Here is a 25564-nt window from a genome sequence, read left to right on the forward strand (position 1 = left end):
TTATATATATTCTTCTTTCACCCATCCAAGGTAGAATCATTATATGTGACAATTATTCATGAGTATTTAAGGTAACTTTAAAAACTTCCCACGCCGGTTCATCCATGCATTCTATGATATTTCTTATTTATTTTACCCCTTCCATTTCTTTCTCTTCATTCCCTATTCATGTCACAATAATTTCCAATAATCAAAGCCAACCTTAATTGAGGACAGATAATTAACAACATACTGACTGAAAAATTGGCTATTGATCTCCAGATGATTTCTCAAAATTACATCTAACGAAACTTAGAGAATCCTTTAAATTACAAGACATGTGAACAAGAGCAGCATTTGAAGGATCATTTGCTTCTTGGATTGCAATCTTGCAGGAGCTGCCAATACATAATAGATTTAGACTAATCTCCATTCTCTTGAGGATACTTTTCCTCATTGATTTTCTGTGTATGAATCTGTAGGTCTATACTAAGCTACCCATGTTTTTGAGCTTCCAGCCGCAGTTCCTTTGCTATGATTTCCTGAATTGGCTTCCTCATCTTGTTTGACTGCAGGGCCAAGATCAACGATGGCAGCATTTGGAGGGTGCTGATCCTCATCTATGTCCCCTCTGCAATAAGAAGAAATACCATAGTGAAAAAAAGACTCAATCTATTAGAAATATTATAGGATACACGAGTCTCCGTTTCCTGAATCAAGTTAGAGAGGAAAACTAAATGTGAAACAACGGCTTTTGAGAAGCACAAGACTAGACCTACAACAGCTGACTGACTATTTTTAATTGTGAAAAAACCTTTAAAATATAAAATCATGGATTATTGAAATTATCCTTGACCTTGAGCCAATGGGACATCCATATATGTCTTTTTTTAATACTACTGTGTCAATACGTCATGAAAGAAAAATAGAAATTCAGCAAGCAAGGAATCCTGCCACAAATAGATGCAGAAACCAATAAATTTGGAATAGCTCAATTTCCCTTACTAGGCACACATCTAAATCAACATAAACTCCCATCACCATTGGCAAAGCACGTGGTACCAAGCTATGCCCACGCTTCAAATATAAATGTGTGGTTAATGCTCATCGATACTCAATGTAGAGGTCAACTTATCATCATAACATGCTAGAATCAGCAGAATTAATTAGAAATAATTCAATTTTAGAAAATCCTCAAAGAACATCTCAACGGAAACTATATGAGAAGAAAGTGCAACAATACGTACCCTGAATAGATTATGAGCCCAATGGTAACGGCACCAAATGACACAAAGTACATCCAATCAACCTGGAAAGCATAGTTAGCTCTATAGATGTTAGCACGTTGAAAGCGGTTCACATTTCATAGGAATTTCTAAGTGGGAAAAAATAACAAGGTTGTAACATTACTATCAGACCTTCTCATGGTAAGCAAAAATGCGAATTAAGACAGCCCACATGTCTGAGGTCAACAGAGACAAATTTAGCATGGTAGAACCATTGATCTGTAACAAAACAAGAGAGCATATTTAACAATACTACATTTCAGTGAAAGCTGGATAGTGGATATTTATCATCCGTCTCTTTCTGTTAAGCTAAACTATACCAAGAATGTTCAGAGGGAAAAGTGGCACGAGAAAGATGCCATTGCCGGTTGGACATTTATAGGCTATAGAATAAGTTAAATTTCTCCAATGCTAAGAAAGAATTTCAAGAAATTTGATGGGTTATAAACTTTTCAAAGTACTACATAATTATTAAATTGTTTTGGTTCAGAATTAAAATCGGTGTAAAAAAAGATAGAGAAACACTCGGAAAGAGAGAGAGAGATTAAAACCAAAGAACTGCATCCTAGAGTTTTTTAATCAATTATTTTGATTAATTCCATCTATTTTATTTTTGGTACAATCATTTTATTCCACAGCCATAGTAACAAATATAATTTCTTAAAAAATATATTCAGAATAGCTATGGTTTGAATCCACACCTTAAGTAGAACAGGGACTAAAGAGTAAAACATAAACATGGCCACTGCAAATCCAACAAAAGGAAGCGCCTGAAACCAACATTGAAAGAAATGAATATGAATGATGATGCTTACAGGTAGCATCACTGTTGAGAGCTTGTTGTGACAACATATATAACTTGATATCAGACATCCTAGTTAAAGTGAAATTCTATCGTTTACTCGACCACAGTGAGAGAGTGATAAAGAAAGCTTACCGCCTCTGCCGACCAATGAATAGATTTAAGTTCATTGCGCTCAAGTATGCTTCTGTAATAATAATTAAGGATACAACAAGAAAAAGATGCAATAATTCTAGTCAAAGGACATAAGTTTTTATTTTTCCTTGATTAAATCTATGTGAATTACAATCAAATCACAACACTCTTAGAAAAATAATTAATTGATTTTAAAAACTTGAAGTAGGAACTTAATTAAAATCTCCTAAAAAAATAATTAAAATAGCATTTCGTTCACCTGTGACTACAACTCGATCCATTTAACATTTCAAAGTAAATTCCCAAATCAAAATCCACAGTACAGTATAATTATGACCCAGAACAATTTGTTAAATCACTGAGCAAACCAATATTATTTGGCATAAAAATTGAAGTTAGATGCTTTAGTTATGCAACAGAACAAGCATCTATTGAAAGGCCAAACAAATATGATCATGTATAAAACAATAAATCCTGGAAGGAATGTTTGAGCCTCGGCAACTACTCCCAAATAGATTCCTCTGTGCAAATTTAATGGGAGAAATAGTTTGAAGAATGTACAGCACCTTTTAATAAATCTAAGACAAAAATCAGAACAGAAAGATCCCATAGTCCTCCTAATGTAATTAATTTGAAGGATACATTTGAATGGCACTGATAATGCCACCAGAGAGACCTAACATTGCCATAAGCTCAACTCTATCAGCATTTTTCACAAGAAATTCCTGCAATGTAAAAGAAATAACAACAACAAAATGAAGATGACACATACTGAAACACTAATATAAGCAGGCATGTGAAATACTAAATAAGAATTTACATTTAGGACAGAAAGCACACCCTTTGAATAGCAATCAATATTTTCAATAGTAATTAGTGAGTATATATTTTTATTTTCTTGTGCAATGCTATCAACTGCTCAATTGTTGCAAAATGCTTTAAAGCAGAAGTACAATCAGCTTACCTCACTGACATTACTGATTGCATACAAGGTAGCACCAGCAATAACAAGAAGGTCCCCTTTACGAGGATTGCTTCCACCTATAACAGGTGAATATGACATCAAACAACTACCATAAATGGAATTATGCATGTTACTGATGATATTAAATATAGGATGAAAATTTATTAGTTGCATGGTTTCTAAGGATAAAGATATGGAACACTAGCACACGTGCTTTTTCAAAGTGCTTGAGAGGGTGTATATATTGTTCAAGTATAAATAAAAGATATTGATGTCAGTATGCAGTACATAAAAAAGCCACCCACCTGCACGGTCACCTGAATGAACGTCAGAAAACACAACCAAGACAAGGCCAGCAACGCAAACAACTACACCGGTAATCTTTTTGAATCTATATTTTGTTTTCAAGAAAAGCCATGTAAGAAGCATGACGGACGGAATTGACCAGCAGTCAAGCAGCATCACACTTGTAAGTGAGGTGTATTGGTATGCCTTCACAACTGTTCGGTAGATGAGAATTAGTTTAGATATTATTGCAAGTGAGATCATCTAAGTCAACATATGACTTGCTTCATTTTAATAGATAGGAAGAGTCCAATAAATATACAAGAAAGGATGGTCGCATTTGAGTAATTTCTATTGGATATTAGAATTTGGAATGTACATGTTAGTCATATGACCAACGATTGTTTGAGCAGACTGCATATAAATATATTAATTTCACCTATGTTTTATATTTAGTATTATGTCTCCAGCATCATGAAACACTTACCAAGAAAATTTGCTTCTACATCAACCAATCCGAGAATTATATAATAGTACCATTTTGCCTGTGTTAGAAGCATATGAAGTTAGTGAAGTTGTCATCAAATGTTTTTATTTAGAGGAAAACAGAGTAAAAAATAGCAAAACAGCTGATCTTCCTGAAAAGCAGCACTCTCACAGTCTCTCCGTAAAGCAGAAATAAAAGAATATCATTTCTTTTGCTCAAAAACCATAAAGCCATTATATAAGTACATGACATGTTTTTACCCACTTAAAAAAATTGCAGATTGGTGGAATAGTTGGAGCATCTAAACATCGGTAGATCAGAAATCTAAAGAATTATCCCTTCCTAGCAATAATTTTAGTACCAGAAAGAAAGGGAGATTTGGAGAACAGTAGTTTTACAATAGAAGGAGAAGCATAAGGAGTTTAACTTTAGATCACGGCTGAAATGTTCTTGCCATCAATCTCTTTCAATCCAATAACAGACTTAATCTTAAATAAAGAAAAAAGAAACATTGCATCATATATTTGCAAATAATAAAATCCTATTGAGAATAGTATTATAACCTTGAGTGCTTTCCTTCGATAGAGGAGAATAGTTCCATAGACAAGAGACAAGAACACATAGTTCAGAAACGACTGTGAAGTAGGAGCATTAATTCCTACAATAATGAAAAAAAGAATTATAAATGAAAATTGGCACGAGAATGAAAAAAAATAGTAGTAGTAGTAGTAGTTGAATATACCTTTTTTAGCCAATTGAGAAGAAGTGAAGCCGGTGGAAGTGATGAGAAGAGAAAGAAACTGTCCCAAGCCAAGACCTATCAACGTGTTTGGGGTCCAAATCCTGCCAAAGTCGAACATCATATTTGCCAACTCAACTCAACAGAATGAAAGAAACGTTATTTAGAAGAAGAAGAAGAAGAAAAGGAATGTGTATTGGGTGGTTGAGAGTGTGAAACCAAACCAAAAAGCATACTATTGAATTTGAAGCTCCCGCGATTGCACCATTGACCTTTATATACTACAATTTTATGATTAACACCCTCTTTGAGCCGCGCAACGTGACAAAATTCCACAGCCAGCAAGCTACAAAAAATGTTGGACCATTATCGAATATGGTTAATTAATTATTTGTAATAGACACATTAAAAAATTAATTAATTTTACTTTGCTGTTACACAAGTAATGATTAGTAGATAAATAATGTTATTCCCACCACTTATTGTTATCTCTCTCTTTGTTGTCAAATATATTTTTGATAAAAAATAATTTAATGTACACAGATAATTTAAATATACACCTCAGACACATAAATTTCATTAAAAACGTATTTGTATTGCCGTTTCAAATCTGATAGCACAAGTCACATACACTTTCACTACAGAAGTAAAGAAAAATATATTTTGAAAATGATAATACAAACACACACTAAACTCAAAGTCAAATGCACAGTCAGTACTACAAGATCAAAAAGGAACCTAATTAAGTAAAGTGTTCAGTGGCAAAAAGGAACCTAATTTTTCAATAATTTATTAAAGTATTATAATGAATTATTCTAATAGTATTTTTAAAATACTTTAAGAATAATACATCGCTATCGTTAAAGTTTTTAAAATAGTAAATGAATTTTATTTTATTTAATATTTTTTAAAATTGTTGGCAAATGTCATATTTCTTGTGCTGTTGTGCATGCTTCAGAATCTTGCACTGTTGCAAGCTCATTGGAATTGTGCATCCCATTTGTCTGGCCAATTATACCCTTTGGTGTTTTTAATACCTTTTGCTTCTTGTGATAATCAAACTCTACTATCACAGATGACATGACAACATATAAATATGCAAATATGCAATGAAGTTTTATATTTTTAATAAAACAGAATTAAATCTATAAAACAAAATAGAGTAAATATAAAGTTCCATCTATCTTATTCGCTCTAACTTACTAGAGAATGATGTATTATAAAGAATGATTTATGATTGTATTAGTATTATTTTTAAACAGTGACTAAACTCATTCTTAATTTTTTCAAAATCAAATTCAAATTCTTTTAATAAAGAAAAAATAGAATATACATTAACAATATAAAGAGTTTTACACTATCAATCAATAAAGAATTGTTATATATAATAATCTTATTGACTTTTACAATAACCAAGTTAAAAATTATTCTTAACATAATTCGTAATTAGTTGGTAAAATAAAAATTCTTTTGTTCAGTACATAGATTTTAAATTTTTTACTATAATTATTACTAACTTTTTTATATTTCATATATACTCTTATTTTAAGTCATACTCTTAAGTTCAGATATTTTAATTTTAATTTTTTTTATCACTGGCAGATCAATTTTCCTTAAATATTTTTAAAATTTATATATTTTCAATATCTCAAATATAATTATAAACTCTTGCAATGCTTGAGATACTTACATTCATGACTTACCAACATTTTTTCTTAGAATAGTTATACGTGTAATTTGTGAGTCATTCAATTAAGAAGGGTTTACATATTTGATTGGGGAGAAATTATATCATAGTATGGGGCCATTATGTCAGTTGTAATATGTGTCATTTGTTTATTGGGCGGGACCATGGTATAATTTCTCCTTGGGTATTAGGATAAAATTAAGAATTTTTATACCATAAACTTTCTTTGTCTCTCTCAGTGGTCTTCTCTGTATTGTGGTGAGATATGATAGCAAGTTTAGCAATTGCCTCCCCCTGTTGTAATGTTTGGCAATATAATTCACATGGCATAATATATATATGGATCGATCCAACAAAGGACCACAGCAGAGCAGATCAATCCAAACCAATGATTCCTTTCTCATTAATTTTTGTTTTATCACAAAGCGCTTTCCATTTACTCACACAACACAAACATGCATAGGATGATATCCGTGACCACAAATACTAGATAGATATATCAGAAACACACACACGTTACAAGTTCAATTCAGAAAGTCAACAACAGCAACAACCTCAGACAGATGAAGAACACCACTGCTTGTCTCAAAATCTTCTCCACCCTTATTCTCTTAGCCTCTCTCTTCTACATCATCATTGCTCCCTCCTTCTACACTTCACCTCGTATCCATCAAAACTTGCATTTGCAATCCCAACACCACTTTGACTTCTGCCCAAGCAACTACACCAACCACTGTCCATGTCAAGACCCCATAAGGCAGAGACGCTTCCCCAAAGCCAAAATGTTCCGCAAAGAGCGTCATTGCCCTCAAAGCACCACTGAAAGGTTGAGGTGCCTCATTCCAATCCCACCTGGGTACCAAACCCCGTTTCCTTGGCCTAAGAGTAAGGACACTGCTTGGTTCAGTAACGTGCCTTTTCCCAAGCTTGTGGAGTATAAGAAGTCACAGAATTGGGTTAGGTTGGAAGGTGACCACTTTGTGTTCCCTGGAGGTGGCACTTCGTTTCCTGAAGGGGTCAAGGCTTATGTTAATGCTCTAAAACGTCTTCTTCCGGTGCCTTTGGAATCTGGGGACGTCAGAACAGTGCTTGATGTTGGTTGTGGGGTGAGTGAGCTTGTAGTATATCTCATGCTTTTTCGCTCCTTCTATTTCTCTTTCTTTAAAAATTGCCTTTTCTTTATTTTGTTTTGTCCTCACTTGTTTGGCCCTCTATCATAGTGAAAAATAAAGTTTCTCATTCGTCTTTTATTAGCTTTTACATTTAGAGGTTACTACAAATGACCATTGGAGGAGTTTCTTGTGCAAGAAAAACAGAGAGGCTTTTAGAATGTCTTTGGTTAAACAGCAAAATTAAGTATTTAATAAAATGAGAGCTTTTTTATATAAAAATAACTAATAGGATCAAGGGTCCTTAGTCTGCTTTTTTTTAAAAAAGTTTAATTAGCATTATTTTTAGTGTAATTATGCTGTCAAACTAAGTAATTATTTGTATAACTTTAAGATATTTGTTATCAAAATCAGCAAAACTTTCATATATATATATATATATATGATTTGATGACAATATACTGTTTGTGCATATATTATTTATTCTTCTTTTTGTAGTTGTCTGGACTCTAGATTGGCTAGCACTTTGATTAAAGTTCCCCTTCTGCTGAATCTAATGCCACTGGGAAAGTAGGATTTGATTGTACTTTCTTCTTGATGATTAGTTTTGTTTCGTATTGAATCTGTTTAGCTCTACTAATCATGACCCATTAGTTACAAACCTTAGTTAATTGTATTGATATTTTTCGTCTCTGCTCAATGTTGGAAGAAATTCACTTTGCCTAATGAAACTTTGTTCATCTTTTTGGGTTTATTTATTATAACTACATGTAATGAATTTGTGTTCTGAATGTGCATAATCGTAGGTTGCAAGCTTTGGAGCTTCTCTGATGGACTATGGTATCTTGACAATGTCACTGGCGCCTAGTGATGAACATCAATCTCAAGTACAGTTTGCCCTAGAAAGAGGACTCCCAGCAATATTAGGTGTACTAAGCATTCACAGGCTAACATTCCCTTCAAGATCATTTGATATGGTTCATTGCTCTAGATGCCTTGTCCCATGGACTGATTATGGTATTACTTTAATCTTTTCATTTTTTTGGTATTACTGTTTTTTTTCTTTCACTTTGACATTAAATGTATGTATTAGAAAAAAGATTTTTTTAAGATATCCTACTTCCATTATGAGTGTTGGAGGCAGTTATTGGTATGCAGTTTATATATCCAACGGGCATTTTTATTTAATGTTAATTGGTTTTAACACAGAAGCTAACATGGTAACAGAGATTTCACGTGCGGTTTATATTATATATTTGTTGAACAACTTCATTTAATGCCACAGCCAAGTGTTTCAATGTAATAAGCTAACGCATAAATTTATTCAGCTAATTCATTGTAGAGAACTTGGTTTCAACTTATGATTCTACTCTCTGATATTTGTTTAATTTGATAAAGATGGGCTATACCTGAGAGAGATTGACCGGATTTTACGTCCTGGAGGATTTTGGGTACTGTCTGGGCCACCCATAAATTGGAGGGTAAACTACAAAGCGTGGGAAACAGAGCCTCATGAGTTAAAAAAGGAGCAAAATACCTTAGAAGACCTTGCAATGCAACTGTGCTGGGAAAAAGTTGCTGAGAGAGACCAGATTGCTGTCTGGCAAAAACACATAGATCATATCAGCTGCATGCAAAAGTTGAAGACTAGGAGATCCCCCAAGTTCTGTAACTCATCTGAGTCTGACCCTGATGCTGGATGGTAAGTTTCTTAATTTCAACTTACCATTGTTCAGAGGATGCACAAGTGAGAAAAGTAGATTGCATGTTTTTTAGTCCAATAGAAAGACTTAGAACAATACTGGAGAAAGTTATTAAGAAGGGTCTCATGGTGAATAATATTTATGATGATTTGGTCTTTAAGTGAGCCGAACACATTGTGCTATCCTTGTAGCCGACCATACCTGTGGGATAAAAGTTTTGTTGTTGTCGTACCATTGTTTAGAGGACACTAGAAGATGGAAATCTGTATATTGCTAAGGTTTCTCTTTTCCTGAATCCATTCAAGAACTTTGAATTTACTACTGTTTTGCTAAGGTTTCTGTTCCACTTTTTCGCATAGTATGTTTATATTTAGATCATTTTCCCATGTATTATATTCATACTTCATAGGCATGAACTATTCAACAGGTATACCAAAATGACTGCATGCATTTTTCCTCTTCCAGACGTGAAAGATGTACATGAAGTATCTGGTGGTGTTCTTGAGAAATGGCCTATGAGGTTGGAAACTGTTCCACCAAGGGTCAGAAATGAAAATGATGATGGCTTCACTCTCAAAACATATATTGAAGATAATCAGACATGGAAAAGGAGAGTGTCCAATTATGGGGTCCTTCTTAAATCCCTCTCTTCTGGAAAATATCGAAATGTTATGGATATGAATGCTGGCTTTGGTGGATTTGCCGCTGCAATAGTGAAATATCCTGTTTGGGTTATGAATGTTGTTCCCTTTGATGTAAAAAGCAACAATCTTGGCATTATCTACGAACGAGGCCTTATAGGAACTTACATGGATTGGTATGCAAAACTTATTATCTTTATTTTCTTCTTTAAAATATTTATCGTATACTGGTTAGTTACAAGGTTTTGAAGATGAGTTTAGCATAAAAGATTTCAGCTGCAAGCAAATTATTTAGAATTATGAAAGTAAATTTTACCTATTGGCTTTCATATCATCATTACGTATCCTGCACATGTTATTTTTGCAGTTAGTTTTTGTTTAGCTTCAAAGGTTGAGTATCAAAGGATAGAGTGTGACTTCTAAGAGTTGGTTATGAACACAAATTTCTTTTTTCTCTGCTTGGATTCAAGGTGTTTGATGTTGAATTTGTATTTTGTCACTGTAATTAGACAATTAGTGCATTTTTTTAGCATAGAACTTGCATAGGTGTAACCTATTGGTGCATTATAATTGCTCTGAACTTTCAACTGTGATGAAGTTACAATAAAATACATTTTTTGCGTAGTATATATGATTGTGGTATGTTACTATTGTGTGATTTATATTGAATGATAAGATACAAAGACTTTGTTAACTAAATAAGACTGTTCTATTCTTTTCTCATTTTCTCCCTTTTCTTCAATCTAAAGTTACCTGCATATATTATCATTTTGAGTCCTTTAGTTTCTCTTATTTTGGACGTCTTGGCAGATGCTTCATTTTTTATCTTCATGCATATACTTTGTCTCTGTTTGCATCTGAGTATGTACTTTTGAGATTGAAATAATGAAGGAACACCATTGCCTTGATTGCAGGTGTGAGCCCTTTTCGACATACCCACGAACATATGACTTGATACATGCTAGTGGTGTATTCAGTATGTATATGGACAAGTAAGCTTAATCATACGAGTATAGATTATTTGAGCAAACTGTGTTGTTTTTTATCTTCAATGTTCTTAATTTCCAAGTTTATGACATCAAAGTTGCAAACTTGTTAGAAAATCTAATTAATACAATCAGAAACTTTCAAGAACCAAAGTAACACAAATAGTATCATCTTTGAGCCTGATAGGATATGTTGAATATACATATATACATGCATATATATATATAGAGAGAGAGAGAGAGAAAAGAACAATAAAAATAGACTACTGTTAAATTTTAATTTAGACGGTCAAGATTTAAAAAATAATTAGCATGACTTTTTAAGTAGCCTTATTACTATTAATTAAATTTTAATTTTGATCATTAGTATCATACCTCTGGATTTAAAATTATGTGAGATATGTTCTCAATATAGGAGTACAGTGTATGATTTAAACTTTTAGTAGTAAAAAAGGGAAGCAATTTCTCTAATTTGTTCTGACCATGGAAATCAAAGTAACTAATTGTTTTTTATCAATATATAATAATGTCTCTGGTAGGTGTGATATTACTGATATTCTTCTGGAGATGCATCGCATTCTTCGTCCCAAAGGAGCTGTTATCGTTAGAGATCACGGAGATGTAATTCTTAAAGTAAAAGAAATAACTGATAGAATAAGATGGAAAGGAATTGTAGTGGCTGGTGACCAGGATGGACCTTTTCATCCAGAAATGATTATGGTTATAAACAATGACGACTAAATTTGTTATATTGTTAGTTCTGTTACCAGCAGCATCTCATTTGTTTGTTTTTTTTTTCCCTACCATAGCTTTCGATAGTTCAATTTTGCAGTCTTTTTTTTTCCAGTAGTTTCTTAAACTTATTTTTATACAAGGAATGTGGGTAAAGGAAAATCATTAAACCACTGTCAGGCTTTAGACTACATTCTTTCTTTTGTATAGAAGAAAGTTAACTTAACAAGCAAAGAGAATTGTGAGGAATAAGCCAAACTACCCAACCATCTCTAAATAATAGTAGTAAATTGCATTACTTGCGTGAAGATTTACCTCGAGTCATAGTCACAAGTTTGGCTACAGGTGATTTGTGTTTTTAAGAATGGCACATCCTTAACAGGAAATAATTTTGTTCGATGCTTGAAATTGAAAATATATAAAACCATTGTATTATTACTACAAGAGAGTTTAAATGAGCAAATTTGAGCAAGAAATCAACCTTTAAGTTACAGATTGCTTGAGTTCAATTGTCCGATATTGAGTCATGTCAAATAGGGACAAGGTTCCTTTAAATGAGTAATTCACTTCAGATGATAAAATAAGTAATTTTAGTAGTTGCTTTTTATTTGTGAATTGTAATTTTAGTTGTTGATAAAAAAAGAAATTGAAGATTGAAATTATGTATTTTATGATAATGATATAGTTTGAAATTTGGATAATAATTTAGAATTAAGTCAATCAATTTTTGCTATGTAAAATTTATTTTTAAGGTTATTTTTAATTTTCTAAATTCATTTAAAATATTTTAAATTATATCTATAAATTAAAAAACAAAAAAAATCAATATAAAACATTTGATGCAGAAATTTCTTTAAAAAAATAGAGTTAAATGAAATCAAGTAAAAATTTCAGTAGTTGATAAATGTGACAATTTTATAACAATGCCTATTTATATGTAAATATATGCAGTTTTTTTTTTCTTTCTATTTGCTGATATATCTAGTAGTTAAAAAAACTCAAATTTAAGTATAATTTTTATGCATTATTGTAATTATAAAAACATTTCTCTATATACTTAAAGGGGTTGCTAATGCGCACATACCTATTTTTCAATTAGTGTGCATCAGTAACCTACATTAAAAAATTTAGACTGAAAATCAATCTAACTCTTTTATTGTAGTTTATTTAAGAACATAATAATAATAATAACAATTTATTATTTATTTTTTAAAAAACAAAAATTTCATTACTCTTTCCTCTTCCTGAGGCCTAACTTCTCTCTCATCTCCCATCTTTCACGCAATCACACCCAACATTTTAACTATGCAAAACGAAAAACATTAGCTTCACGGATAATAAAAAACAAATAACAAAATAGTATTTAAATTTGAGAAATTAGAAAATAGTATGGAGTTTATTGCTTTCGGTTCAGTTGCTTCGTGTGATTTGCCAGTGCAGTTTCAACGTTTTGAGAAGTGGGTAAAAATTAAGAGGATAGAGAAATAAGTGGAACATAAGAGAGTAATGAGTTATTATTATTATTTTTTTAAAAGAAACTAAACTTAAATTACTATAACTTCCTTAAATTAAATTTATTAAAAGAAAGAGTTAGATTGGTTTTCTAGTATATTTTTATGGGTAAATTGCTAATGCACAACAACTAAAAAATAGATGTGTGCCCATTAACAACTCTCATACTTACAACTCTTAAATTTATTATTTTTTAGGTTCATTGTTTTAAACCTTTCTTTTTTTTGTGGACGAACCATTTTTTTGAAAGCTAATTCAAATTATTAAAAATTTAGAAGTCACGTTATTTTCTAAAATTTTAGTAATTTCAATTAGTTTATGATCACAAAAGCATTTTCCTAACACAAGACATCCAAATTAGGCTTGTGTTGTGAATGACGAGAATAGGAATGACAAACAAATCCACACACATGAATATTTGCAGATAAAATCGGTCAGCCATAGATGATGGATGCTTTAAATAAATACTTGCTACCCACGGGTATGATTTTCTTTTACTCGCTATGCGTGTATCATAGTGTATGAGGATACATGCTACTCGTGAAGTTATAAAAGTACCTTTATATATATATTATCAAGAATCTAATTTTCATATTGCCTCACGCCCACATTGTGCCTCACCCTGATTTTTTTTTTCCTTTCAACTTATGCTTCTGAGATGTTGCAATTTAATTCTGTTGTGTTGTTTCTTTTTTGCTCTTGGTTTTTAATTCACTTGTTTTGCTTGATGTTGAATCAACTTAAAAAAATATTGAAATACTTGGGAGTATAAAAAAATCCACAAATATTTTACAGACAGGTACCCAACAGGGGGCGAGCACAGGTCTTCTCCATCTGGCAGGTAGTCCCTACCCATGCCCAACCCTACTCATTGTCATTTCAAGATGATAATGCATTTGAACTGTTAGGGTTTGTCTAACAATAACTATGAACAATGTCTTAAAAACTGAACAAGTTATCGACTTAGTCAAGACATTGAGTAATCAAGCAAAACCTTGAATAACTAATTGAACATGACATGATTTCTATTAAATTTAAAAATTTTCAACCTTAAAAATAGCCCCCCAAAAATCACATAACAGGTTAATGTTATGGTCACATTAGAGGGGCAGGTAGCCATGAGCCGAAATAAACTAGGTGGGGAGTAATCCTCGACTTACAAGTCTGTTTTGTAGGATTAAGTTAAAACCCAAATTCACTAACACAAATGTACCTCCTCAAAGTCACGTTTTCTCCTTCATAACCATCCTTGCCTTGAAGAAATTATTGCATAGTTTCAGATCAGAGTAGGGTTAGTTAACCTTCATGTGGCACAAAATCCCAAGGAGATATCAATATCCCAAATATGGGAAAAATAAATACATGGCTCCTCACTGTATCACGCGTTCAAATGTACCTGCAAGCAAAAACATACATTTCATGGCGTGTTTGTTTCCCGTTCACGACCCCTCGAATGTACGTTCATTTAAAAGTAAGAAAATGTTACTTCTCACAAAACGTGACATTGGAATGTGTGCCAACCATTTTGAAACGGGTTCACAAACATGCTATCCGTAACCCACTTTTAGAATCAATGCACAAACCGTGACGCAGCACGCCGCCACTTCCATGTTGCAACCTTTTATTTACTGTGATCCTTTCATGCATATCTCTTGATCTAACACGCATTCTCCATTTGTCGCAGCATCAAACAATGAGAGGTGGTTTACTTATAAACTTTTACATTCCATACCCCATGTCTCCTCATGATTTGTCAATATCCCCTTGAATTTCCTTTCCTTGATATGGTGTAATTTATTTTTTAACAATTTCCATACAAAAATGGAGAACAAACGGTATAACCTACACTTATATCACTCCTCCACCTTCACCTTCCCTTGTGGTGGTCTCTTCACCTTCACTTGTGGTGGTCTCTCTTTCAATACACAACAATTCAACATCTGTTCAAGCCTCCACACCTATATATCAAAGGTTCCTACCCAATCCAAATATCTTTTCAAAATAACCTTTTCTTACATCCCAATATCATTATCCCAATATCATTATCCACTGAATCACTAAACCAATGTTTCCTTCCTAACATATTAAGACTCATTCTTACTGAGTTTAATTGCTCTTCCATCTTCTATTACTTCCCCCCTAAAAAATTGTCTTGCAATAAAGGGATATATGTACAGGGATATATGTACATCCATAGATTTCAATAAATTACACAAACCAACTATTTCAATGTTGAAAAGCAAAGGAAAACACACAAACGCCATGCAAGTAATGGTACTGATACTCCAGAAACAAAAAATCATAATAAGAATGAAGAGCATAAGCCATGCCTAGGCAAGCAAGCATAACCTCCTCCAGATGATTTTTAATTATGTAAATGAAGCCCTAAAAGTAGTGACAATATTTTTGAAGGGAAGGGAAAAGAAAAGTAATGAAATTGAGATGGGTGGGCTTGAACTTAACTAGCCACTGGTGTAGCCACTGGTGTAGGTTGAGGTTCGTTGGGAGTGGCAGAACAGGCTTTGAGGACAGCTTCATTCTGCCAAACCCGAAGAAGACGCTTCTTAGCATTGGCTTTTCGGGTGGTGGTGAGCTTGATTCTCTTCCAAACCAGCCCTCCAGAATCATGCTTCTTCACAATCTCCATCACCCGCGTCCCCCAAAATCCCATCTGATTCGATTCATTAGAATTTTCAAACACAATTAACTCTATTAATTCATTGTTAAAAGAATTCCAAAATGCAAACCACATGTAATGATGAATTTTAAGGATTACCTTCTCTCAACGGAACAGGAAAAGGAGCTGCTTTGTGGGCACACAATGCTGAGGGACTGCTAGCTAGGGTTGTGAAGTCTTCAACTAAACACACTAAACTTATATTGTCCATTTTCCTCTTAACATTTATATCAATTTAATAAATTTAATATAAATAATAAAAAAAAACTTTTATATTTACTTTAACTAATTTGCCATAGTTCTAAAAAAACTTTTTAAGGAGCTAAACTCTATTTTTTTTTTTTTAAGAAAAAAAAAACAACTTAACATTTTATTGAATAATATACAAGGAGTTGTTGGACTCTCTCCAGGTAGTAGAACTATGAGTCTGGTAGAACCAGGTGGATCCTATAAACCCATGAATATTTATCATTCTTACTAGACCTCTACGATATATTGAGAATAAACCCATGAATATTTATCATTCTTACTAGACCTCTACGATATATTGAGAATATTTTTACATTTATAAGAAAGGATAAGTTATAGATGTTAATTAATGATGAAGATTACTTGCTCTGTTTTTTTAAGATTGTCTTTAATGTAATTGTATTATTTTCTAAAAATTATTATCTTTAAATAATTAATGCTGACAGAGAAAATAATAACAATAATAGAATTTTAATTTTTAAAACTATACTCTTCTATTCAACAATCCTCGAAAAAGAGAAAGAGATAATTTGTTACATTTATTATTTATAAACTAAAATAACTAAAGATATTTTGATAAAAAAAATAATTAACGATAGACAAGTAAAAAAAGATCTTATAAAATATTTATTTTAAAAAGAATGTGCCGTAAATAGGGACCGAAGAAGTACATGCTAACTTCTAATTAAATGTATGTTTTTTTTTTCTTAACGTCATTTGGTGTAAATATCTCTGTTAACATTCACACATTTAATTATATGGAATTATTTCTAAATCTAAAATCATTTGAGCTAAACAATTTTGGATAACTAAAATTTATACTACAAAATCACATTTGTAAAACTTGATAGCTTTAACTTGAAAAAGCCCCAGACCCCAAAGTGATGCCAAAGTACCAAAACACGATATATTTTAACAAAGAAAATGTCTAACGTATAAGGAAAAGCATTATACGGTAAACGAGTATGCCATGCGTGAGGAAAGTTAAAATTATTGGACTCTTTATTCACAAGGAAAGCTATCCATAAAATGTTTTTATTAGACAAGTCACGGAGACAATCTTGAAAATCCGACAAAAAATTTGATAAAACCTACATATAATACATATTAGAGTAACATATAAAGCTAAGCTGTATACATTAACTGCCACATCCCCCACCCCCAAGGAACTTGTAATAGGATGGGTGGGGATAATAATACTAAAGATACAACAATTCTCTGCTATGTTATACGCGATTGGGCCATTACAAAATATATAAATTTCAGACACAAAATACTTTGGCCCGTAAAGGAAATCAGCATACTGTGCGCCCATAGCACAAACAAGCAAGGTAAAGGTTTTTTGACCATTTTTCCTGAGAACATAAACAGAACCAAAATGAAGATATCAGTCTCGGTATTGACTTCACAAAATCAACTACTTCATTCATCAACCCTTCCCTTACCTTAACATGTGTGCTTGGAAATTGAGATGTACGCAGAGTTTCCTGGGTTTCATCTCCGGGCCTGCGCCTAGGAATGCTCAGTATAAGAGCAGATTGATCCCATGTAGCAGCAGTTGCTGTAATCCTATAACCATTATCCCATCGCCTGTGGATTCCCTCACTAGGATAGAGAAAATCAAGTTCAACAACCTACATTTAAAAGATGGATAATGAGAGCAAGGATTAGGTATAGTGGCAGAGACTCAATAATTGAAGTACAGACTATTTCAACTCAACAAGAGTTTTTGCGCATAACCATTAGAAAAAGAAACTGTATGTGAGCAATAAGTATCTTAAATCAATTAATTTCCAAAGAAAAATTCAACCAAGCTGTCATAAAAACATGCCTGCATTTTAAACTCAACATGAGATGAGAGTTATCAAATACAGATTTTCCAGCCTTAATTTTACCTGATGAAAACTAATCAATTGAATCTAAATATAAAGCAAACCTGATCACTGAATCCGGCATTTCGCGACATAACAACACCCCAACGACTTCCAGCAGTGGCCATTGAGGTCACATGAAAACCTTCTCTCCACTTCTTGTTTATCCATTTGAATGGGAATGAGTCACTTACTTTGTATGATTGTTGTGTATACTGTGTGCCTGCATAAATTAGAATACAAGTCACCAAAAATTAGAGTTAGCAACAGCAGAATGCTTGTATGTAGAGATCTGCAGAAATTCATATATTGGATTCTTGGTCCAAAGAAAAACACTAAACAAAGCTCACCTAAAATAACAGTAAAAACACAATTACTTGGAGGTGGTGTTTATGCCTTTAGAATCCAAAGGCTACTGCATCCCTCTCCCACTCATAAATACGAATGAATTAGTCTACTACCACTCTACTACTAATTGTAAATTTGTAATTAGCTGTACATACAGTATAAATATAGATGACTAGATGTACATAAATCTGATCCACATATGTTCAGGCATTAGTGTTTTCTTCTTTCCCCTTCTACTTAGTCATATGGTATCAGCTGCTAGTGGAAGCAAAGGAAACCATGATCTGTCCACAGTTATCTCTCAGCTCTCACTTCTCACCAATAGCTCCCCTTTACCCTTAACCCTACATATCCTTCCAGCCCCTTCAGAAAATCCCAATCTAACCCAGACCCAAAACTAGACAATAAGGTGTTCACTCTTATATCACGTGAATTCAAACAGACAAATCCTTATGCATGTGGAGAAACGACATACAGCCTCTTCGCCAAACTTGTACAAGAAGACAGAATAAGTGGGAAGATTATTTAAAAATCCATTTATATGAGGTTAATTTGAAATTATTCCAAATAAAAAATACACAACCAATTAACTGAACTCCATAAAATTCACCAAGTCTATCCAACCAATAAAAATGTGCTTCAACATTTAGAATGTTTCTTATATTATAATCACCTTTGCTTCCATTTCCTTGGATCCTACAGAAAGCATGCTAGTTAAAAGAAAGCTAAGGCATAATGCTACTTTCCCCCCTTTTCCCAGTTTATGTGGTGGAAAACCATAGAATCAACAACAGGAGGTGCATTAACCCACAAAGGTTACGTTATTTTTGGGGGGTATGGGACCTGTTAAGAGTAAAGACATGCCCTTATCACAGATTGCTGGGGTTTATATTGAGGGAGCCTGACACTAAATAAACTCGAAATTTATTGATGTAGATAAACCCAAAACATGACCAAAACACCTAAAGTATAAAAAGCAAAATCTCAGCAATAAAGACCAAAGTCCAAAACTAGTTCATTTTTAAAAAACAAACCTTTTGACATCACCACAAGAGAGCTCCCATTATTAGCCCCTGCAATAGAAGTAATGTAATAGTTCTTTTCCCACTGTTCCATGATCCATTCCTGAAAAGAAACAGAATCACATGGGCAAGATTCATCATATGAAAACAGATAGCTAATTATATGACAAGTACTGATTTATATAAATCATATAATTTCACCTTGTGTAAGAAAAATGGTGACAACTTATAAACTTGACTTGAAAAGCCAGTTCCAGCATCCATAATAAGGGCCCAGAGATTGGAACAAGAAGCCACACAACTAATTAGAAGGCCATCTGCAATCCCTCTCTCCACATGTTGCGCTAATCTTGCATCCGCTACATTGTAATGATACCTAAATTACAATCAATTCAGAAGTCATAAGACACAGTCATAACAAAATACTCAAGCGGTAGAAACTTTTGCCTTCAAGGTAAATCACTAGGTTCACTGTTATTGTTTCATGAGTCAAGCAAAATAAATTTTGCTACTACCGGTACTGCAGCATCTAATCTATTGCACCTATGAATCATGAAAATCACAAAAACTGTAGCAATCTCAACATTTACACTACCACATTATACTTCCATAATCAGATTGTTGAAATTACTTATCTCTTGGCAAATATTGTTGAAATTGCTTTGATAAAGCAATTTCAACAGTGCATTAAAAATTGTTTTTCAAATCAAAGAAATGGATTGTATTATATAATATTACAAGAACTAAGAGACAAGCAAACATTTATTTGGTTTGAAAAACAAATGTTTTAACAATAATATAATACAAAAGTGCATTAAAAAGGAATAATCTCGGATATCCAATTGCTCAATTAAAGGAAGCTGCTACAAAAAGTGGCTGCAGCTCTACCTTTGCTTCATTGGCAGTCTTGCATTGTAAACTGAAATCCATTGTGTAGCAGGAACCCCCAAACGAACCTTCTTTTTGGGCTGTGAATCATCCTCTTCCTCAATATTCAATCTACCCCTCTTCTGCCCAACCTGGTAAATTGTTTGCGGGAACAAAGGATCACACCATGAACACAAAGACCAACATCATGATAATAAAAATAGTGCCAAAAGATAAGGGACCTTTCTCGTGTTAATAGGACAGGCCACAACCATAATTAGGGTTGTCACATGTCCTAATACCAGCTGCACTGCAGTTCTGTATGTTGAGTGATACAATATATGAAATACATCCAACGCTATCTTCCAGTAATTTAGAGTATCTTAATTCTTAGATTATCTCTTAGTTCCCATGTTTTCTTAATATCCCCAAGATTTGTTTTCATATTAACAGTATCTTGTGAGTTTTCCTTAATTTAATTAAGATTATGAACCAGCATTAGTGTAATTTTATATTTATATTTTGTATCACAGATTTAACACATATCGAATCAATATCAATTGCAGAGTATTGAGTCTCTTTTATCTCTTTTTCTTCTCTCAATACCTGAAACCCTATAATTTCAACACAGGCGACTGCAACTTCAGCATAGGCCCACTAACCCTTGCGGCCAATTACTGAAAATTCAGCCTAAGCTCATTAAGCCGTATGGCTTTCTAATAGAATTTGTGTGTGGAAAAGCAGTGTGGCATACAATTGTCATATTTAATGTAACTATTGTACATAAATAACTTTGCTAAAATAGAGCATACAGCTTAGGGACTAAGAGAAAATCCTGTTTGTAAATGGGGGAAAATTCCCCCGATTTGTTTCTGTCCAGTTTCTATATATACTAAATAATAGAAGACTTGATCATTCAGTAAAATTGATACTCTAAAATCACACAATGGGGATTACCTTTTGAGCACCTTCAGTGTTAATTGGCCTCAATGCAGGATTCGGTCCAAGCATACCATCAAACAAAGATATTAGCCTGGAATAGTTAGGTTCTTCATCAAACTTCATGTTTACTACAATCTCAAGGAACTGCCTAAAAGGAGCAGGGCAAAAACAGCATAGCATCTCAGGAGATGTTCCCATCTTCTTTTTGCAAACAAGGAAGGATTTGTTATCACCCTAAAAAGAAGGTAAAATAATATTAAAACAAAATATGCAGGGAAACTGAATCACCACATGTAGTACTCTTCATTCTAAAATAAGTGTTGTTATAAGGTGTTGCAAAAGAATTATGAAAATCCTAAGTTCTATATAAATAAATTTAAAAAAAAATCATAAGACTTTGGATGCATTTGGGTAACTAGCTTAATTAAATTCTTAATGAATAAGTTTTTTTCATGTACAAGTTGTTTTTATAAACAGAGGAAATAGGGTTAAACTATTTTTATACAAGTTATAAGCTGTTTTCATAAGCTGAAGAGCTTATGAAAATAAGCTGAAAGTAACTTGTGAACATAAATAAGTTATTTTCGTATGTACAAGGTTATCAAATTGAGATTCAAATTATGAGTTGTCAACCTAATATTTGAATCATGAATCATACATCATAATTTGTATTGAATTGTCAGAATCAAAGACAATGAAAAATAAATTCAAATATATCACAGATTATATATAGTGTTCACTGTAATAGTTTTAAACTAGAAACAGATAAAACAACTTAACCAGAAGTCTGATAAAAGTTGGAGAAAGGTAATAAATGTTTTCTTGGGAGGACATAGTTGGAGAAAGGTAATAAACGTTTTCTTGGTATTGTAAAAGAATAGATAATTTGGAACAAAAAAGAATTGCTAAAAAAACATTTATTTCACAATGGAAGAAGTACTTGATGAGAATATAAAATAAATAAATAAATAAATGGATATACCTGATAACCTTGCCAAGGTAACCTGCCTTTATGAAGGAAGATGAGTGTATATGCAAGAGATTCAAGATCATCCCTTCTACTAGCAGTTCTTCCCAAATGAGCATGAACACTGGCATATCGAACAGTCCCTCTACAGAAATTAAAAATATAAGACTGAAGCAGATTGATAAATGATAACCATGAACATGAAACAACAAAAACCGTAATAATAGAAACAAGTAAAGATAATAATAGCAACAAGTAGAATAAAAGAAAAAATCAAAAAGAAGGAAAAAGGTAACCTAAACATATCAGGGCGTTGATCATATTCAACATGCTGCCCACTGGAGGTGTCTCTCCACTTTGTTGCTGAAAAACACATGCTTATATGAGAAAGGTCAAAAAGGAGTGTGAATATGAATGAAATGCATCATCCTTGAATTGAAACTACTAACCTAATCCAAGGTCTACAAGAAATAATTTCTTTTCTTGTGGTGTAGAAGGTTGACCTAGTAAAAAGTTTTCTGGTTTTACATCTCCATGCACATAGCTATAATGAACAACAGAAACCAGAATATCATGTTAGGAAAACAATAAATTCAAATCAAAGATAAAAAAACACTCAGATTATGACAAAGGCAAACAAATAAAAAAAAAACTTTAATATACAAAAAATAGTTTACCAACAACATACCCTCTTGCATGCATCTTCTCCAGGATCGATAGGGACTCGACTGCTATACATGCAACCATTTCCGCAGTCATACTACACATTCAAAAGACAAGCAACAACAGATTTTCAAAGAAAAACAAGGAACAAATTAGTCATTGTAGAAAGGAAGGAAAAAGAGAAGTAAAACAGTCTCACGGCCTGAAGTACTGTAGTAGAAGGCATAAAATACAACATCAAAGGAAAAATACACACCGTATACATTATTAATAGGTTAAAGTTAAATTTAATATTTACTAAAGTAGTCATTACATAAAAAAAAAAAGGAAATCAAATTTAGCTCATATGAAAACCAAATTAAGGAAAAGAAAACCAAAAGATAACACCACGAAGCATGTAATACAAGAAACCAACTCCAACTTCTTTTTCTCCAAACTTTTAGTTAATTCAGTTATGTATACATGTGGAAGAAAATGAAGCTAAAAAAGGAGTCACCTCACTTCAATATAAACATTTATAAAAAGCCTATAAACACAAAATCAATTATAATAGCTCTCATTTTAAAACACAAGGCCTATAAAACACACAGCAGATACAATAAAAAGGGTTAGCTTATACTCACGCCTGGCTTGAGGAATTCCAAACATCCCACAAGCTTGGACCAAGCATGTCCATAACCTGCATACATACCAAAAAAAAAAATTAAATAGTAAAGTTGGTGATGAGAAAATAAAATGGTTGTTGTGTAGGTCATACCATCACATAATATTCCCCTTGTCTTCCTTTGTAGTGTACTTTAGGTATTCCATGGCTGCCACCAAGGGTGCTTTTCACAAAACAAAACAAAAAACTCAGGCAAATTCACTTATCGAAAGCAATTGACAACATATATCTCTTGCAACATAAACAAAGCACCTACTTGTATACTTGCCACTCGTAAGGAGGGCCATAATTACAGCCTTTGCTGTTCCTATGCTCAAATTTCAATGCCACCTGAAACACAAAAGATAAGAAACATTCAATCAACTTAAATCCATAGAAAATTGTTCAAACAGTGAGTTAACAGGAGAAGCTTTTACCTCAGTGGCACCAGCACCAGTGGTCCGATCGTTACCACCAGTGACTCGACGGCCAACAAAAACCTGTCCAAAGCCACCTTTGCCCAGTTTCCTCTCTACTTTGTAGACAGGTGATCCTCCTACTTGAACCTTTTATTAACATATCAACAATAAGCACCTTGACAATATCAACAAAAGAATTGAGTAATAATTAAAAGAAAAGAATACCCTCTCCGGAAAAGGAGCTGCGTTGGTGTCATCTTCTTGAGCAACGCCCTTGTTTGCACTCAAGCCACCACTCTCGTCGGCCATGGCGGCAGCGTCGTCTTTCTTAGTGTGATCGGATATTATTATAAGGGGATTCTCCTCTTTTTTGGCCGCCAAACGAGTTCTTGGCCTCTCCACCGCCGCTGCCTCTCTGGCGACTGCAGCGCGAGTCTTGACGTATCTCCCGGCCGGAGACGGTGGTTCGGAGCTTTTACGAGCAACCGGAGCACGACGTCGTCGCGGTCCACTACGAAGCTCCGGCATTCTCCAAACCCATGCAATCGATTCGCAGCGCCAAGATCATTATCACGAAAGCTGCGACGCCCGATTCATCGATGGAATTGTTTTGCTTTGAAGGAAATAACAGACAGCGAGAGAATCGAGTCAAATCGATGATGGAGGATTAGGGTTAGGGTTCGGTGGATGGATGGATGGGGAAAGTGAATGATAGCTAGCAGATTAAGATGAAAAGAAAAATTAGAAATAGAAATATCCAATGATTCCAATCCAATAAATTCATAAATAATAAATAAATAGGATGACAGAAAAGGAAGATTAAAAAACAATCTAATATTTTCATAGGTTAGAAAGATTTTTTTTTTAATCACTTCAAACCATTTATGAAACTAATTCTTAGGAGTTTAACCTACACTTAAAAGGTTTTTTTCCTCCTCAAAATTATGTTATCCGGATATTAAAGTTAAACTCGGTATATATTATCAATTAAATTACGTTTAAAAAGACTTTTGGTATAAAAAATCAAAGTTATAGGATCGATGATTTGATGATTAATAGAAAAAATATGAAAGAGAAAAACTGTGAATTTAAATATCTTCTACTAATAAATTAGCAACTAACTGAATATTTTAAATAAAATACGAAATGATAATGTATATGTATCTACCTTGGATTGTACCATCACTGTCATTTAATTATTTATCCGCACACGAGCTAGGTCCAATTTAATCATCTGACATTGCTAATCAATTATTTTTTCTAACTAGACTAGACTAGACTAGACTATGTGTAATATTCTTCAAATAATTATATTTTATGCAAGTCAAATAATTTAGCATTGGTATATATATGGCAACAATAGTTACTCCACACAAATAAACAAGAAATGACTCACTCCTCGATCAAGTAGCAGCAAAACATTCTAGAAACAAAACAAACTTTTGAGTGGCAACAACTCAAAAGAGAACAACATCGTCGTCACTTGATTATGGCTTAATCCTTCGTTACCAATCAACCAATGCTTCATATATACAATAAAAATACTCCAAACCTCAACTCAACTCGCAAATCCCTCTTTCACACTCCGTCTCCATGCATCATGCACAATAATATTCAAATGATAAAATATCAGCACTTTTAAAATGAAAAATATAAAAAGCAATAATATTTTACTTTTTTATGTTAATTCTATTCTTTATAACTTTTTATGTGCATGTGTAAATGGCAATCTTTTACCTAATAATTGAAAATTAATTTCATTAAAGCATTAAAACCCTTGAATTAAGTTTTATCTCTCAAAACAAACTTTTTCATATCATTAGAAAAGATGTTTTATATATGTTGAAAA

At 33.0% G+C, this 25564-nt stretch overlaps 3 protein-coding genes and 1 long non-coding RNA gene across 4 annotated transcripts; 1 reads left to right on the forward strand and 3 right to left on the reverse strand.

The window, feature by feature from the left end:
- Window positions 1–232: 232 nt before the first annotated feature.
- On the reverse strand, window positions 233–4928 carry LOC100817482 (solute carrier family 35 member F1). Its single transcript, XM_003552697.5, has 11 exons — window positions 4681–4928; window positions 4502–4596; window positions 3939–3996; window positions 3472–3666; window positions 3167–3243; window positions 2845–2927; window positions 2203–2254; window positions 1967–2035; window positions 1398–1484; window positions 1227–1288; window positions 233–610 (listed from the first exon to the last, which is right to left on the reverse strand). Exons 1-11 carry the CDS (start codon window positions 4799–4801, stop codon window positions 469–471), a joined length of 1041 nt encoding a protein of 346 aa, XP_003552745.1. The 5' UTR covers window positions 4802–4928; the 3' UTR covers window positions 233–468.
- Window positions 4929–6815: 1887 nt separating this feature from the next.
- LOC100776672 (probable methyltransferase PMT19) lies at window positions 6816–11578 on the forward strand. Its single transcript, XM_003551810.5, has 6 exons — window positions 6816–7470; window positions 8280–8490; window positions 8872–9175; window positions 9604–9993; window positions 10732–10809; window positions 11343–11578. Exons 1-6 carry the CDS (start codon window positions 6928–6930, stop codon window positions 11542–11544), a joined length of 1728 nt encoding a protein of 575 aa, XP_003551858.1. The 5' UTR covers window positions 6816–6927; the 3' UTR covers window positions 11545–11578.
- Window positions 11579–15219: 3641 nt separating this feature from the next.
- Window positions 15220–16010, reverse strand: LOC106797181 (uncharacterized). Its single transcript, XR_001386317.3, has 2 exons — window positions 15824–16010; window positions 15220–15718 (listed from the first exon to the last, which is right to left on the reverse strand). It is a non-coding gene; the product is annotated as an uncharacterized lncRNA (long non-coding RNA).
- A 1043-nt stretch (window positions 16011–17053) lies between these two features.
- LOC100819969 (casein kinase 1-like protein HD16) lies at window positions 17054–24727 on the reverse strand. Its single transcript, XM_003552702.5, has 16 exons — window positions 23941–24727; window positions 23734–23862; window positions 23574–23647; window positions 23411–23480; window positions 23277–23332; window positions 22679–22750; window positions 22440–22534; window positions 22287–22353; window positions 22006–22135; window positions 21039–21257; window positions 20103–20233; window positions 19416–19590; window positions 19227–19317; window positions 17910–18067; window positions 17419–17607; window positions 17054–17328 (listed from the first exon to the last, which is right to left on the reverse strand). The coding sequence occupies exons 1-16, from the start codon at window positions 24241–24243 to the stop codon at window positions 17269–17271; spliced, it is 2019 nt and encodes a 672-aa protein (XP_003552750.1). The 5' UTR covers window positions 24244–24727; the 3' UTR covers window positions 17054–17268.
- Window positions 24728–25564: the final 837 nt, after the last annotated feature.

Source organism: Glycine max, chromosome 18, assembly GCF_000004515.6.
Source record: "Glycine max cultivar Williams 82 chromosome 18, Glycine_max_v4.0, whole genome shotgun sequence".
Classification (NCBI taxonomy): domain Eukaryota; kingdom Viridiplantae; phylum Streptophyta; class Magnoliopsida; order Fabales; family Fabaceae; genus Glycine; species Glycine max.